The 17,318-nt window shown below is 38.2% G+C and overlaps 1 protein-coding gene across 2 annotated transcripts in view; it reads right to left on the reverse strand.

Annotated features, from left to right (window-relative positions):
- Positions 1 to 16,813, reverse strand: part of LOC130914519 (RNA-binding motif, single-stranded-interacting protein 3-like) — a 227,298-nt gene extending 210,485 nt beyond the window's left edge. The window contains exon 1 of one of the 2 annotated variants that reach the window (XM_057833781.1): positions 15,510 to 15,576. Coding sequence is in view for 1 of the 2 variants with exons in the window: in XM_057833779.1 (XP_057689762.1) it covers positions 15,510 to 15,584 (75 nt within the window). In the remaining variant the exon portion in view is untranslated. Of the gene's footprint in view, positions 1 to 15,509 lie in introns of both variants that reach the window. The other variant, XM_057833779.1, reaches the window with a different exon arrangement.
- Between the last annotated feature and the right edge of the window lie 505 nt (positions 16,814 to 17,318).

Consider the following 17,318-nt stretch of genomic DNA (forward strand, 5'->3'; position numbering starts at 1 on the left):
TGTTTATTGAATATCCATCTTACAGTCTTTTTTAACTGGTAGAATTTGTTACAAAAGACTGGCTTTAATTTTTTATCATTATGCATATATGCACCGGCATTGTCACAAACATGATCACACAATACGCAACTGGTATTTCATTCTACTACAGTGTGTGTGCAGTCCGCTTTCCTTTGTTACACTCGGACTTGTTTGACGTCAGGCCAGCGCTATTTTCTGTTAGTTTTGAGTGTTATTTTCACATTGGGAAGTAGGGGCCAGTTAACATTTAAATAAAGCAGAGAAACGATAAACGACGCGGGCTCGGCGTTGCCCTCCTCTCCCCATTAGCTCGCTATTAGCCTGCTAGCTTATTGAGCAGCGTTCGTTTTCACTGCTAGACCGGTGCCACTAATAGGTGCCATTTTTCTTGTTGAATTGGCGAAGATTTGGACCTTATTTCCCTTGGTATTATTGTGCAGCAATTAGGTATGTTTTTGTAAGCAAATATGTCTCTATTGCTTGACTTCATAGCATTATTGTACGCTCTTTGTCATTATTGTATTTTATTTTCTAATAGTTTGATTGTGACAAATTAATAAATGTCAGTTGTAAGAAGAATTATGGTGTGATCGGTGTTACCAGAGGGAAGTAATATCTATCTATCTATGTTTTTTTTTTTTTTGTTTTTTTTTTTTTTTTTTTTTTACTTCATTTTATCAATATGACATATAATACATGTTTTTGGATAGTTGGGTATTTAGGGGTACTTAAAGGGTTAATTTCAATTTACGCGGAAATTTGGGTTACGTTGCCAGCGTAGGAACGGAACTTGTTCGTAAACTGGGGACTACCTGTACTTACATTAAAACATTGGACACTAATTTCATAGACTACACCCATGAGATGCAAATGTATTTCGATGACAGCGCATACTACGCCTCAAATGTTAAGGGAATTTGGCAGACTGGTCTGCGGCAAGATAGGTGTACCTTGCAGACATGCCTAGTGAAAATGAAAATTTTGCGTACAATAAGGCAAACTTTTATGATGCTGCCTCAGAAGGAGTGTGAGTTTCGGAGCAAGGTATATTGTTGTTCTTCCACACGAAACGCTGGAAGACAGATACGCAGCTGTCATGTGGACATCGTGTTCAATTCATTAATACGCAAAAAGCATGCATTGAACCCTCAGAATTATTGTTGAAGTCAATTAGTTAAATGTATGATGGTTATTAACATCTTTATTATATTTCGGAAATCATTACAGTGGCTGCGGTACAATTGGAGGAAAGGGGGATATCCCTGAGAAATTCATGTGAGCTGCCCAGTAGGTTTGCTCGAATTTCATTATACCGAATGCAAGGCAAACCAGTTTCTCTCTGTCAGGTAGAGGATGAGTTGCATCAACCAACACGCCACTATTTAAATATACATTAACGGTGATGTTGAGAAACACAAGCTTGTGCCAGTCCATTAAATAACGAAAACCTGATCTAAAACATCCCTTCACTTGGTGCTGACTTGAGTTTATCTAGATTTTTTATCTCACAGTCCTTGTCCTTCGGTTATGATGTATCTTCAAAAAAGGCAAGTACCTTATATGATGTGGACATCTTGACAATGTCTTCTCTCTATTTAGGTGCTCCCTAAGCATTACTTGAGGAACAATCTCACCGCTGTCTCTGTTGTCTACTGCTTTGAGACATTATTAGATCAGTGGACAATCTATCAGGAAGTGTTGGAGCGCTCAGCACTTTCCATGGTGTAACTGAGGTGGAGGGGCTTTGACAGGAGCTTTTAAGAGGCACGAATCCATTAGGCAAAGGTCGCTGCAAAGTGGCCAACTATTAAAAATGCAGCAGCACTGTTATTGCTTCACCCAACTGACAACTTCTAGTTCCTTCACTGCATCACTCTTCTGTTTGTTTCGCTTCCCACTGCATATCCAATGCTTCTTCTTTCTTTTTGTTTAAACCATCGGCTCAAGTTTATCCCTCTATTTTTTTCTTTATCATTCCTTTTCTTGGAGGGGGTAATTCCATTCCAAAGGGCATGTCCTGACCCACTAAAACCCTCTTAACAAAGACAGACACCCGTCAACGGCCGCTACTGTACAGTGACAAAAATAGAACAGTCCACTGACAATAATAAAAGGGCATATATGGCTGATTTGGAGAGTCCCTTTCATGCAGTAAAAACTACACAAGCCAGGGAAACTGAACAGATGGTTGGAGAGCAGGAGAGTCAGAGAATCCAGAACACAGTGGGAGAGAGATAGGATGAGTGGAAGGGTAAGGTATTAAAATAAGGCACCAGAAGGACTTTCTGTATTCTCTATATTGGCATATGAAGCTGTCAAGAGCAAAACTCAGAAACCAACAACAAAACTTTGCCTAAAATATGTCCAAAATTTTTTACTGTTAAGAAAAGCACATATGATGGATCTGGGGTGAGATTTGTCCTTGTGTTTACTTTGCACAACACCTCAGTTTCTATGAGTGTGAGTATGTTGTGCTCTGCATAATTCATGGATAACATTTCTGCTACGGTAAAGTGTTTTATAATTGACACGAGGAACAGAAACCTGAAAAGAAACCAGCAAGTTATGTGAACAGAAAACCAAACGAGTGTAGCTACTGCGATGAATCTTATATCCCCACTGAAAGCAAGAGTTGTTTTGTTTGCCAATTGTTTGTGTTAGATTTTCATATAGACAAAATCTTCAAATGACAGATTACCTTGGGAGTGAGTGTGAAAACATATTTAAATGTTACAAGGGGTATGTGGCATACCAAGCCATAGATTTCCGTGTGGTGATTAACCACCATGGATTTTTGGATGAAATTAGTAGAATTTCTCTAAATGTAAAATAAATGAATTATTTTCATAAAGATTTTTGCAAGAATGACAATTGAAACAATAAACAACAACAAAATGTGAAATGTAGTGTATGTAATATTTTTGCTAAGCATGTCCAATCATTAATCATATTATGATGGAAAAGTATAATAATCATCAATAAACCATGACTTCTTGTAGTGCTCGCCCTTGTAAAAAAAAAAAAAAAAAAAAAAAAGCGCTACCTTGAGCCACAAGTAAAAAGTGCAATGCAGAGACAGACTACAATAATTGCTTTTGTTAGGATGTGCCACAATACAAGGTTGAAATAGGAATTGAGCTGTTCAAATGCACATAGAGCTTTTATGTGTCAAGTTGTCTGTCCTTTTCAATGTTGCTAATAACGGCGTTAGAGTATAACAGCATTTTTTTTTAAACCTGTCCTGTTCAGCTGATTGACACGGAGAATGGTAATCTGAGTGCCCGATTGGTCTGAACAGTTTTATTGTATCACATGGGAGTATGAGATACTCCCATTGTGATCAACGTGCCACATTTATTAGGAGAAAGCAGCGAATAGGAAGGAGTTAATGGGGGACAAAAGAAAAGAGAAGGAGAGAGAGACAGATGAAGCACAAACAACATGAACGCCTGCACTAACTATGAATATGATAGTGCTATCGTTAGCAAGTTGTATTTCCAGTTGTATAACAGCATTTCTAACAGAGTTACTTTTTCAGTAGTGTGTAATCTAATTAATTACCGTATTGGCCGTATTTCAAGACTCAAGTTTGAAAAAAGACTTTTTGAACACCAAATGTTTAATTTTTATACAGAAAATAATTACAGTACATCTGAAACAAATGATTATTACAATATATTTGAGAGAAAAAGCATGTTATTTTGACTCATTCAAATCTTTATATCTAAACATTTAAATATGTAAACTAAAGTGCAATCACATTCATAAATGAATGGCTTCTGTTTTTTGAAATGTAAATAAACCAACCTATTGTGATAAAACAACAAAATTCCAATAACTGCATTAACCATCAAAGTGAGGTCTAACTGTAACTGTAGTCTTGAAACAAATCTGAATAAGGAAAAATATTGCATAAAATAATGCAAACTGGTTAAACTTGACAGTAGCTGAGATCTGTCATGACAGAACATTACTCCTTAAGTTCAGCATTCACTTCAATGATATCTGGTGCCATCAAGCGTCGTAAATGGTATAATGTCTAGACCCCAAATATAAGACGACTCCTACTTTTTCAGTCTTATTTCAATGCAAAAAACACTGTCTTATATTCGGGCCAATAGGGTAATTTTCCCATTTTCGCAACGCCAATACCATTACTGAGGATGCGAAGAGGCGCTTTACTAAAATTTGGTTGAATGTATGTATGCGCTAGTTGTCTAATTTTGTCATATGTCAGCTGCCTGAAATAGAAAGAGAGCAGAGCGGGAGAAGGGGCAGGGGGGTGGTGAGACTGTAGCAAACTCTATCATGATTGGCTAGGTGGGCGGATCATGCCCTCCTCCTCACGCTGTCTCACTGCACGCTACACTGTAGCAAAGTAATGCAACATAAAGACAGCGAAAAAGGCGACTGGGAATGGGAATTTCAAAGGTAGCGTTCTCAAATGAATTATTTCAATATTTAATATCGTTACTTTACGGAATATTTAAGGATAGTGGTCTGTTTATTGTGCAGTATGCCTAACATACAGTTTCAGAGATTTGCACTAGTGTATGATCCAACGTTTAAATTTGTGTTTTCTTAACAGACTGTAAAAAATTTGATCCAAGTAAGTACCAAATGTTCTAAAGTACTGTATATAGTGTTCTTATTCTTCAATCAGTTAATGTAAACTTTGATTAAGCCTGTCGCAATATGCAATAATTCCATTTATTGCACGATAAATAAAAATGAAGGCGGTAATTTTTCCGCTGCGATTTATCGCCTCGCATGCACGTGCGTGCACACGTGCGGCAGACGTGCTGTTAAAAGTTCGGATTCCTTGTTACCAATTGCGCAAAATGCATCTTCGTTCCAGGTCCGGCAAAAAATAGTGCCGGAGCAAATCGTTCCTATTATATCCTATTGTTCAACGTATACCGGCCGCGTCAGTGCTCCGGATTGACTGCGGGACCATCTCCGGCGCGCCGGTGTTGTTAACGTGTGGGCGCTCCCGCCAGGGGTGACATTTCACACGGGGTGGCTATTTTTCGGCACAACACCGGATATTTACAACCAAGTCCGCCAAAACATTGTTACCGACTTGGCTGCTACGAACAACCTCGCTTTGACAACGGACAGCTGAATGGAAATGATGAACATTGAGTGGCAAATTAGGAGCGCTGTGCTTCAAACTCGTCCTGTTTCTGAAAGTCGATTGTCATATGCTGGTGTTGTGCAGTAATGAGGAGATGTGACTACAGCGGCGTTTGCTAACTTTTTTTAATGCACGCACACACTGGATATCATGAAATGGCAAACTAGATGTGCTACGTCCCATGCCATTGGCTACATGAGCCCAGAGTGATTATGGGACATGTAGTCCATGTACTACATCGAATTCTAAACTGTCATGACTGAATGGAAGTTAAGAAGGCCAAATCAATCCGTACCATTGACTATAGATAATGCTGCAAATATTGTTAATTCAGTACGTGACACAGATGGATTCGGACCACAAATAGGATGTCTTGCTCATGTAGTAAACCTAGCTGCTAAGAGAGCTGTAGCAATCAACAGTGTGCCCCGCCTCACTTTACAAACAGTAAAGATTGTTCTCAGCACTTTTATACAAAACTTTTTCAGATCAGTAAGAAGTAAGCACATAAATATTATGCACTAAAATGCATGTTTATATGATGGCAATTTAATTTTTGCCTGTTAGCAAAAAAATGAAAAAACCCGAAACAAAAAATTGTTTTTTTTTTCAGAGCATTAAATGTATTGAATCGGATCGAAAATCGTGTCCCCCGTATCGAAAATCGTACCTATTCGTTGAATCCTTATGGAACACCATTGCAGAAGCTATGAGGGGAAAAGTTTTCATTTGCCTAAATGTTTAAGTTATAAAGTGCAATTTTTTTTTTCTTGAAAAACACAATTATTCTGTGTTTCTGTGTGGTATTAATATTGTTGTCTTTTACTTAAGAGGCGTGGTCTATTGTTTTTAGTTGTGATTTCTTAAAAAGTATTTTTGAATTTAAGAGTAAATATTTATCGCGTTTAAATGGGTGTACTTGATCTATTAATATATACTGTATTCTCACTGTGTTATTGTAAATTGGTTTTAAAAAATTGGGGGGGGGGCGCAATAATATCGCATATCGCAATAATTTATTAGATAAATTATCGCACACTAAAATCTGTTATCGCGACAGGCCTAACGTTGATATGAAAGATGTTACAGAACAGGGGTGGGCAAACCAGTCCTCAAGAGCTGCAGTGGGTCTTGGTCTTTGTTACAATTGATTCGGCATAGGCAGTTTAACCAATGAGGGGTCTGGGGAAACAAGAAGCACCTGACTGCAATCAACTGATTGCACTTGTAAGACACTAGATTGGTGAAAAGGTGCCCTATTGATTGGTTGCAACGAAAACCCACACCTACTGCGGCCCTTTGTGAAATAGTTTGCCCACCCCTGTTATATAATGTATAATGTAATAACATGTGGAACATGAAAAGTAACGTCAGAATGTTACTTTGCTGAGTAACTCATTACTCTTACAATGAGGTAACTGAGTTACTAATTCAATTCCTATTTAGGAGAAGTAATTTTTAATTGTAACTGATTACTTTTTTTGAAGTAAGATTAACAATACTGGTCCTTTAAGGGTTCATGAAGCCAACCACTTTTACTATACTGTATTTCTTTAGCACAAACTTGGGAGTAATTGAATGTGAAAAGCTTTTAAAAAGCTTGCGATATTTCATTTAAATGTCCAGGCGTGTCTGCATGTGTCATTACTTATATGTGGGCTGGATGCTGTTTCTCATCACCCTAATTAAAGCTCGGCAAGTGCCACCAAGCACATTAGCACACTGATCTACAGCAATCTAATGATCGCCTGGTTGGTACTGTGACTTTTTTTTCCCTTTCAGTTCTCACTCATCCTACACTTAATGATTATCCTCAAAGATTACACCACAATACGATTATTAAAGATATTAAATAATAATAATAATTTACAATGATAATAATAATAATCATTCTTAAATAATGGAGCTTTAATATAAACCGTATATTCACAAAGAGGAGAATGGGGTATTTGTTAGAAATGAGAACAAGAAATGTTTAATTAGGCAGCTAAGTGCGCATTTTGACACCTGTGTAATTTTTGCACTTGATTAACTTGTTGTTTTGCAACACACTGTTATCCAATGTGAGGAAGATTTGTTGAAAACCATCAGAATTTCATTTCCTTTTATTGTATTTGATGACAGATGCCTTAAGGCTTAAGATGTATTTCCTGCTTCCAAAAACTGATTGTTGCCATAATCTGGCAGGGAAGTAAAATAGACATCAACAAAGAAAACTTGAACTCAAACAACGACGAAAGTAAAAGTGTTGAAGGAAGAGGGAAGCTTTAGTACATATAACCATCATGTGAAAAATGGTTTCTCAAAGAATCTAAATATGGAAATCAGTAATTGACTCAAACTATAATAACGTAGAAAACAATGTTTAAGCACAGAAAAAAAAAACTCCATAAGCGCTGCCATTTTAGGAAGAATGTGAAGTCAGTTATACCCAAGGTCCTTTGTGTTGGAGTTAATTTACAGAAAACCCACCAGGAAATGTCAGAATGACACACATAGCTGCTGGCTTATCAATTTTGGGCTGTGAGGCAAAATAAAATTGCATATGAAGTTCCTGAAGCAGATAGTTGGAGGGATGAGTTCCTGTCAAGTCAAATTTGTTGGAATACAGCCGTCCAATTCGACGCTCAAAGTTTGAGCCGCGCTGTGAGATCACGTCTTAATTGGGAAATTAATCATCGTGTCATAACAGCAACCAAGAAATTTATGTGGGGATGAATCCTTTATCATAGTTACATACATCAATGACAAATATTCTGATTTTTGTGCATTCTTTACGATAGGCTACATACAGCATTAGCAGGTACTGTAAGCACACAACACTTACATTCTGATAAACACTATACACAGTTATAAAGAAGCAAAAATAAAAATAGACGCACACTATTTAAGATACTTTATCTGATTCAGGTGTAGATATCTTTTTTTTTTTTTTTTTTTTTTTTTGTCCGGCGGTAGACGAAGGCTGTTTCACGTTTTGCAACCATGTAATCGATGATAGGCACTTGGACAAAAAACACAAGTCATCTTTTTCAGTAATTTTTTATACAAGGCTCACTGAACCTTTTTATTTCATTCAAAAATTCTAAATCAAAATGAAGGTACAGGGGAAAATAGTATTTTGCCCATTGACACGATGAAAAAGCCCTTTTTTTTTTTTCAATCAAATGTTCAGTCAGTAATCTTTATGACATTAACGTCATGTAATTGACATTTGATTGACAATTTGATCTTTGACATGATTTAAGCACAATCCTTGTACTAGCCGAGCAACTTCATGTTTCACATACAAGCAAGGGTGAAAGTGGGCCAGAAAAGCTGGAACTCCATAACGGCATGAGTTTCAGGGCCGGAACGCTGTTCCGGCATATGGTGCTTTGATCCCAAAAACTGGCAAAAATGACGGCAACAGTCAAAACTCCATGTTTAAAAAAAAACCTTGCCATGCTGCCACACACGCATCTCCAAAAAGAACCATCTAACGTCAGATTTACATACACAAGTGTAGTTAACAACAAGCCTAATAAGTGCTTGTGTAGCATAATCTGTTTCCACTTATATTTATTATTCGTTTATTTGAGCACATGCAGGCAGCAAAAAAAAAAAAAAAAAACCTGGACTCTACTGTCCGTTCAATTGGCTGAGATACTGACATGTGATCAGCATGGATAGTTAGCTCCGATTGGTTCGAATGCACGTTTTTTTGTTGTTGTTTTTTTTTTAACAACAAATTGAGGGAAAAAACAAGCTTGTTGAATTAAAAGGGCAGGTAAAACAGAACATGGATCAAATCTTTAAGAGAGAGGAAAGAGTTGATGAGGTTTTTTATTTTATTTTATTTCATCTGGGACATCATCCCATGTTAATGTGCAATTTGGACTGATTTTGTTCATGTATGTAAGGCAATTATTTATTTCCTTATAATTAAAACAAGTCAATGTCAATGTGCTTTATCTTCAAAATATATTCCATTTCACTGTGCGTAATGTAAGTCATTTGTACGTATTTTTTTGTGATTGTATTTTACTTATATCTTTATTATTTTAAAAAGTCAATGTTTACCTTATCTCCAGTTTTAATGTACATCCTATGTTCTTGAATAGCTAAAATTGAGATTTTGCATTTAGATTTGAGGAAATGAGGGAAAATAAAATTTAGATGAAGTTTTAGATAGAATTTTGTAAAACAGTGAAAACATACAATTTTGAATGGAAATCAGTTTCAAGGAATACCTTGTTTCAGTGAAATGCAGTTGTCTAATGCATGTGAACATTTTCCTAGCTCTTTATCCATACGCTGGGTACAGTCTGAATCGGTTGCCAGCCAATCGCAGGACACAAGGAGACTAACAACCATTCGTGCACACACTAATAGCTGGGATAATTTAGAGTGTTCGATCAGCCTACCAGGCATGTTTTTTGGATGTGGGGGGAAACCTGAGTACCCGGATAAAACCCCCGCAGGCACGGGGAGAAAATGCAAACACCACACAGGAAGGCCGGAGCCCGGGATTGATCCCTTGATCTCAGAACTGACGCAGACGTGTTAACCACTGTGTGTGTGAAACATGTTGTGTTTTATTGTGTGTTATAATTATAACTGTTCTAAAAGCAATATTTGCATTTCGGTGGTTTTATGAGGTTTAACTCCCAAAAAAAATGAAAAAGAAAAAAAAAGGGCTTCGTGCCGACCTTTATGTTAGGGAGTTCTGGCAAGAAATTCTAGCCACTTCAACCCCTGCATACAAGTAATATATGATGTAAACAACAACCTAGCATTTCTTCCCCCCAAATTGTCATTCAAGGTTCATTCTGCTGGAATACACTTGATCCAAACCTTCCCTATTCCCTGAAAGAATAATTGCTTTAAGAATATTTGTTTCTACTCCCAACAGCTTAATCATCTAGTTTCATATTAACAAATCCATCAGTGAGTAACTGTGGCTCATCTTAAAGAAAACCTCCCCCTCCTTCCAACCACTTAGGTTGCTTTCAAACCCTCTTATAGACATGATTAAGGGATACTAGTCATATATAAGAGACGATATCCGGCTCCCGCTCTCTGCTAATGCACAAGAACTCCCCTTTTCGCCCATTGTGGAGGCAGAGAAAGAGCAAACCTGGGTAGCATTTCCCCACATACATATACACCATCATCAAACCAGGCATTGTTATTTTAGCCATTTCATAACTGCTATATATGTGAAGAGGGCGCAGGTTTAAAGATTGCTTTTGTGAGAGCGAGATGTGTGCGCACATAAACGCTTGCACATACATGATTGATTTCCACAAGAGGAAAGGCTCCAGTCTCTGGAATCAAGATTAATAAGAGGCCATTTACATCTCCAATCAAATCACAGAGCAGCAGGAGGACTGTATGTGCAAGCCAGAGGGAGTATAGGTGTTGTTTGCAAGGTGTAATGTATGGTTGAGTGTTGCTGAGGGTATGTTTAAGAGACAACAGTGGAGTAAATCTGTTTTGTTCTTTAGGTTTTGGATGTTTCACATGTTGTTCAAGCAAACAATGGCTTAAAACAAATCAGTGAATGCGAAAGGAAGGAAGGAAGGAAGGAAGGAAGGAAGGAAGGAAGGAAGGAAGGAAGGAAGGAAGGAAGGAAGGAAGGAAGGAAGGAAGGAAGGAAGGAAGGAAGGAAGGAAGGAAGGAAGGAAGGAAGGAAGGAAGGAAAAAAATCATTCATCCAGACTCACAAAAATGACTGACAAATCTGCACTAATGATGTCAATATGCAGGCGAAGCACAAGCCGTTTTTAATAAATACCCTTTGGCAAAATATGTACGGTATATCGCTTTTTCTGTATATAATAATGTTTCCACTTAAAACACAGAATTCTCAGCACATCGAACAAATTTCCATGGTCAGCCTTTTTCTGGCAGCCATGGAAGAAGGTGAGACCACACACACGCTCGCAATCACCCCACACACTTGTTGAAATACAAACACACAGGACATGTTTGTTCCCATCTGTTTTAAACAAATAAAATGTGATTAACCTACTCATGTCATCCTTACACACACTTGAACTGTTGTAGACACAGCTCTACACGCACAACGAGGTGTAAAGTATATTATTAATACTATATCTATGAAGATACCAAGATCCTAAGGTACACGATGAAGGGGCAATAGAGAGGCAAAACTTGGGAAACGTTGGACACAATTCAATTTGATGTTGACGTTAGGGTGAGAGAACCAGTGGTGCAAGGAATGATGTGATGGTCTAGGCCAGATGCCTGTTGCAGATACAGTACTTGAGAGAAATGAGATGACCTTGAACTGATATAAATAAAAGAGGAGACAGTGGGCAGCCACCATCACATTATTGACGTGACTGACATCAAATGTTTAACTGAATTTAACGCACAGTACCTGGCCATATAAGATTCGATATGAATGATGATGCTTCGTATGTACTTACACACACACATATATATGGCGGAAAACACTCAGGTGACTTGAAGTTCCGCTCTGAGACCCCCATTTTGACCAAATTCAAAATTGTCCTATATGCATGTGTAATACATCATTGGAATGTTTAAGATCTCTATTATATGGGGATTTTTTTTTTTTTTTTTTTTTTTTTGAATTTGCATTAGAAAAAATAAATAAAAAATTAAACAGCAAACCCGAACTGGAGGTGAGAGCACGCGAGAGCAGAATTAAAGACGCCGTGATTTTAGCGAGATATTATCATGTATTTATCTTGTTTCGATCCAAAACTTCATGTAGCATGTATCATCGAGTGTCAAGACACAGATGTTAATGACCACAGCTGGATTTTGGGGGGATTGTATGGGTGAAACATGGTAATATAACACCCTTTTTTCATTGTGATGTAATTTGTTTAAAAGTTTAAAATATGCAAGTGAATAATTTTTAAAGTCGTTTTTTTTTTTTTTTTTTTTTTAACTTAAATATTAGGCATCAATTAATGTTTCTAAGCTAAGAATGACAGACATTTTGAATAATAAATACGCTTACTTACCTTCTTTTTATGGCCAGGTTGAAAAAAAAAAAAGCAGTTGCGCGACGTCTGGAAACGGGGGTTTCCATGGTAAAACAGACAAATTAAAAATAGTTCGGGGGCTTATTGCACCATGAATCTGCTATGGCAGCATATAGACATGTTGTTCTATCAAACACAAAAGCTCTTTTGACTTAAAATACAGCAGTTTATTTTAAAGAGGGGTGCAAGAGCAGAAACTGCTTTTCAGCCTTGTCTGTGTTTTCCGACATATATATTAATGCTGTCAGTTATAAACATGTTAATAACGGCGTTAATGCAAACCCCGTTTTGTCACAGTTTGCACAGTACCTGTTCAACAAATTATGCTTCTAGAAAATCAAACATGAAGGCAAGTTTATTTGAAATAAAATAAAATAAACCAAACCATAGATATTTATTACACTCAGTATTCGTGAATGTCTAAAAATGGTTGCCGGTGTGTTAAAGCTGAGTGTATTATTTAAAATGAACATTAAAGACGCGGCTCATGATGTGTCATCGGCGATAGTGCTTCTCATTCAATCAGGGTCTTTGTATGTTTCAACAAGCCAAATTTAAAACTTTTTAAGACTGTATTGAATACAATTTCACATCAATACTGGCAAAAGAGTACAAAAGACTCAAAAGGAAATTGGAGATCCAGAATAACTTGCAAAGTATATGAACTTAATTACAGCTCGTTCAAATTGCAATACAAAATGCTTAACCTAAATAAAAACAACGAAGATTTCTCTGTTGTGAACCAAAATAAGTAAAATCTACATCCAATAGCCATCGTGTGTGTGGGTGTGCGCCTGAGCGTGCATGCACACAAGAACTGTGAGCCCTCCACCAACTTCAACCATGCACTGTTCGTCCGGAAGCCACAAATCATTAAACTTGCACTTATCCACAGATGCAAGTACTGCAATTCGTTTCTGTTTAAAGTTTACTCTGCTGCTATGCTAACTAAGCTGTCAACACAGAACTGTGTGCGCACATCAATAGCTGGTGGTGTTCAATAAATTCTGACCGGGAAGCACGGGTTGTTCCGCTTTGAAGTTCTGTTATAGTGTCCTCAAAAATCGAAACATTTAAAAGCGAGATTGAAGTTAATGTTCAGTTCATTACATTTTTAAAACCTGTTGAAATCATATTTAAGACCTTTTTGGAGAATTTCAGACATTTTTGGCCTTAAATTTAAATTATTTAATTTAAGACTGTTTTTTTTTTAAAGACTTTTTAAGACCATCTGATACTCTATTCAAAATTGACTAATTTAAAAAGTTGGAGGTGGCGTTAACGCACAATTAGGTTATTTGCCAACTACCATTGACCCCCGAAGAAAGAAGAGACACCAAAGAAGATTCAACGAATCATATAAAAGCGACTGCGACCAAAGTTTGACATGTCTGTTTGGGGGTGGAGGGAATGAGATTGTAACCTAAAAGTTGGAGTCAATCTTTGTGACGTAGAAAAGTTAGGGATTTACGAAACCACTCGTTTTAACCTTTTTTAACCTCAGTTTTTGGAAAAAGGGCCAAACAACATAATCGCTGGACCATTTTCTTCGTGTTTGTTTTGACTTCTAAAGGGTTGCCCTTTGTTGACGATGTCATATCTTTGGTTAAATAGGGGGAAACCTATAACATGGGGTCTTTAATCATAAGGTTTTTATGTAGGATTTTACCACAGATCATTACTTTATACCATTCATAAATACATATTTACCAGGTACTATGTTATTGTCTGAGTCTAACCGTTCAGTAAAATGAACATTTAAAATAGCTCAATAGGTGCTAAAGGAGTTACTAAACATAAATACTGTTGTTTAGTCTTAGTTCCAATTTAGCTTAGCTAGCTTGTTTTTCCACATTTTTTGTCAGTGTTGGTGTGATAGATACAGTATATGCTACTTTATAGAAATGCTCTTGCTCAGCACCTTTACCAAAGAGATTAGTTTCACCACTACAGGTGTATTTGTGTGCCATTTTTGAAGTATCAATCGGAATATGATCAATATTCCTCTAACAATATTCCCTTTAAATTCTAGGAAGTTCCCTTTGATGACATAAAAAAAATCCTACAATGTTAAATATTTTCATTCACTAATTCAGCAAGTATGGTTTGCTTAAAACTGTAAAATATACTTATAAGGGTGCAATCTGATTTTATAATGTGTGTATGATTTGATGTGGGCTCTGAGGAAAAAGGATGCAAAAATTTTAGTCAGGTCCAGAATTTCCTAGCTCTAAAGGAACAGTTTTCAATCTGGACTTATTTAAATGTTTAACCGTCGGTCTCATCTCTGAGTTCTCATGCACACTATGAGTTTGTGCTTTGTGAAGGTAATGATAAAAATCACAAAGACTTGGCAACAGGATTACATACTGCATCACAAAGTCGACATTTGATATGTATTGACTATGGCACAGTTTTACCTGATCTTCCCACACTTTTTTTTATACCTGTAACATCCGACTCCTACACTTTTATCTTCTCTATTCCCACTATCCACCACTCTTGCCCGCTGACCTACGAACCGTGCTAAATATTGCAACTAACATGCAACGATAGCTCTTCTGTTACTACAAGAGCAGGTTAAAAAAAAAAAAGCAACAGCAAACAACAAGAGGGTAGAGTTGCGTGAAAAAGCAGAAACAATTGATCAGGCCTGTTTATTTTTAACACTGGTGGTAGAGGAGACAATGTTGGTATGTTTCTATGCATGGAAAGCGTGAGGCTCAAAACTGCCAAAAAGATACAAGGTGCAAGATAATAGGGTAACTGTGTCAGATATTCATCACAAGGGGCCTTTGTGAGAATGAAGTAAGATAACTGATGATCAGGATTCAGAAGGTCAGAAGGTGGTGGTGGTGGTGGTGGTTTGATAAACGGACAATGCGAGTGGAGGGAAGGCCTCATGCCCTGAGTTTGAACTTGAACTGGTGGGGTTGGATTGAGGGTACAGGGTCAAGTGCTAATTGGGAGAATGTAAGGAAAGGAGTAGGAAAAACCCAGCTGCATGACAAAAACCCTTTTTCTACTTAACAAACAGATGTGGGGTTAGAGCAAAGAGTGCTTTTCAGTAAGCCATTTAACACTATGAGGCATTTTTAGACCTGACCACTGTGCTTTTTTGCAGCTCAAATGAAAATATGTAAATATAGTTTTCTTTTCAAGAACCCTCCCAGGTGTCACCAACATCCCCTTTGTACTCTACATAAGCTTTTCGAAAAATTACACCTATTTAACCAATTACATGAAAGCATATTTTCTGGATAGGGTAGGCATGATCAAGTATGGTTTATGGCACACAAGCAAGTGTATCAGGATAAGCATCCTACCTTGGTCTGAAGGTAGTGGGGGTAGTAATATGTGTACTGGGGGTACATTTGGTGCTGCTCCAAACGCTTGCCCATGTAGCTGGAATCAAACTGGAGGTCCCGGTGGTTGGAGATGGAAGCTTACAGGAGAGAAACAATCACACTGAGGTTCTAGCCTGCATCTTTTTTGATGATCTGTTCCAAAGAGTCAAAGATGCCAAGATAAAAAACTTGCCAAGCTGCTCAGAAAAAAGTCTGGTTGTTTGTACCAAAAAGCAGAAAGAATCCAGAGGTGCAACACAGTTAGGGTTTAAGTAGAGGGCAAGATGGGGTGAAGGAAGACCAACAAAGCATAATATGAGGATAGGAAGTGGTAATACAGGAAACAATAGAAGGGATTGGACAACAGGACAGAGTGAATGTTAAGGAGGGGGAAGAGGAAGAGAGCAAAGAGAGGAGGAGGGAGGAGTGGATGGGATCTGGTTGCCGGTTCCTCGCAGTCTCTGCTCTAAAAAGCACACTCAATCTTTTCTTCTCTCTGCTGCCCTGCAGATGCCCCTTCAGTTGGTCGTGTTTCTCTGCTGTCGCTGTCTTTCTTTTCCTTTTTTGGCTGTGGATCTGTTTTCTCCTGATCCTAGCCCTCACTCCAAACAAGACCCTGATCCCACGAGAAGCTCGGCTGCATCCGGGGGAACAAACACCATCCTGTATTGTATCCTCCAAAGTCAGTGATCAACTCGCACTTGGATGTGGAGCTGGAGGGAAGAGTAGGAGAAGGAGGGTGGTCTGGAGCTGAAGCTGTGACTGCTTTTTTCCTACTCACTCTCACTCACTCCCTCTTTTGTTAAGCTCCGGGAGCAGATAGGTAGATAGCACTGGACTCCAGCGTGGAGGATGAGCAAAAGATAAAAAAAAAAAACTCTCACTCAAGAAGAAGCAGTCTAATCCAGACATGCACTCACACTGAGGAAAATCCCCTCTGATCCTCAAGGTGCCTCTTCCAACTCTCTTTTCTTCTCTTCCCTTCTGCGATGCCGCTCTTTTTTCACGAGCTCTGTCCCTGACGGCTTGGTTCCCACTGTGCCTGGCAGCCGTCACTGTCTGTGTGTTTGTGCAGTGGCAGCGGTGCAAGTGATGTGTGTGACTGTGCATGTAACTGAGAGAAGAGTGTTTGTGTGGCTACTGCCGTCTGCTCCACTCAGTGTTCTCAGACATAGAGGGCTCAGCCTCAGTGCAGCTACGCTCCTCCCTCATCCTCACTCTTCTCCTCCTCCCCTCCTCCTCTCTCTCCCTGTATTTTTTTTCTCCAAGGGAACTAGAAGAGAAAAGTGGGAGTGGCCGGTTCTTCCCTCATTCTTGTCCCGAAGCATGCGTGTCTGTGAACTAAACAGAACTGGAGTGGAAGAGGAGAAAAAAAAGACATGCAAGGGCTGTTCTTCTGGCAGTAAGGAGGAGCAGAGTATGAAGTGGAGGGCAAAGGTAAACAGAGGATACAGAATGATCAGAGATTGGGATATAACAAGGCCCCAGCTGGGTCTGTTTGATGGAGCAGTTCTGTGTTTTACATAACCAAATTTGGATTAATAAACTGCGCAGTTAGTTAAACTTTTATAGGGCAGGTGAATATTTGGTTACATAAAAATAAAATATTCCATAAAGACCTGGCATCCACCTACATAGACATCACATTTGTATTCATGTAGGCTGCAATATTAACATTTGGTATGTACTGTCTACACTAGGACGGATAATGGCCTTGAACTCGTGGTGTTAGTTAAACTATACGGCATATCGGCTACACTAAAGCTCCTTTTACACGTACCCGAACTC

This window comes from Corythoichthys intestinalis, chromosome 4 (genome assembly GCF_030265065.1).
Source record: "Corythoichthys intestinalis isolate RoL2023-P3 chromosome 4, ASM3026506v1, whole genome shotgun sequence".
NCBI classification, from domain to species: Eukaryota; Metazoa; Chordata; class Actinopteri; order Syngnathiformes; family Syngnathidae; genus Corythoichthys; species Corythoichthys intestinalis.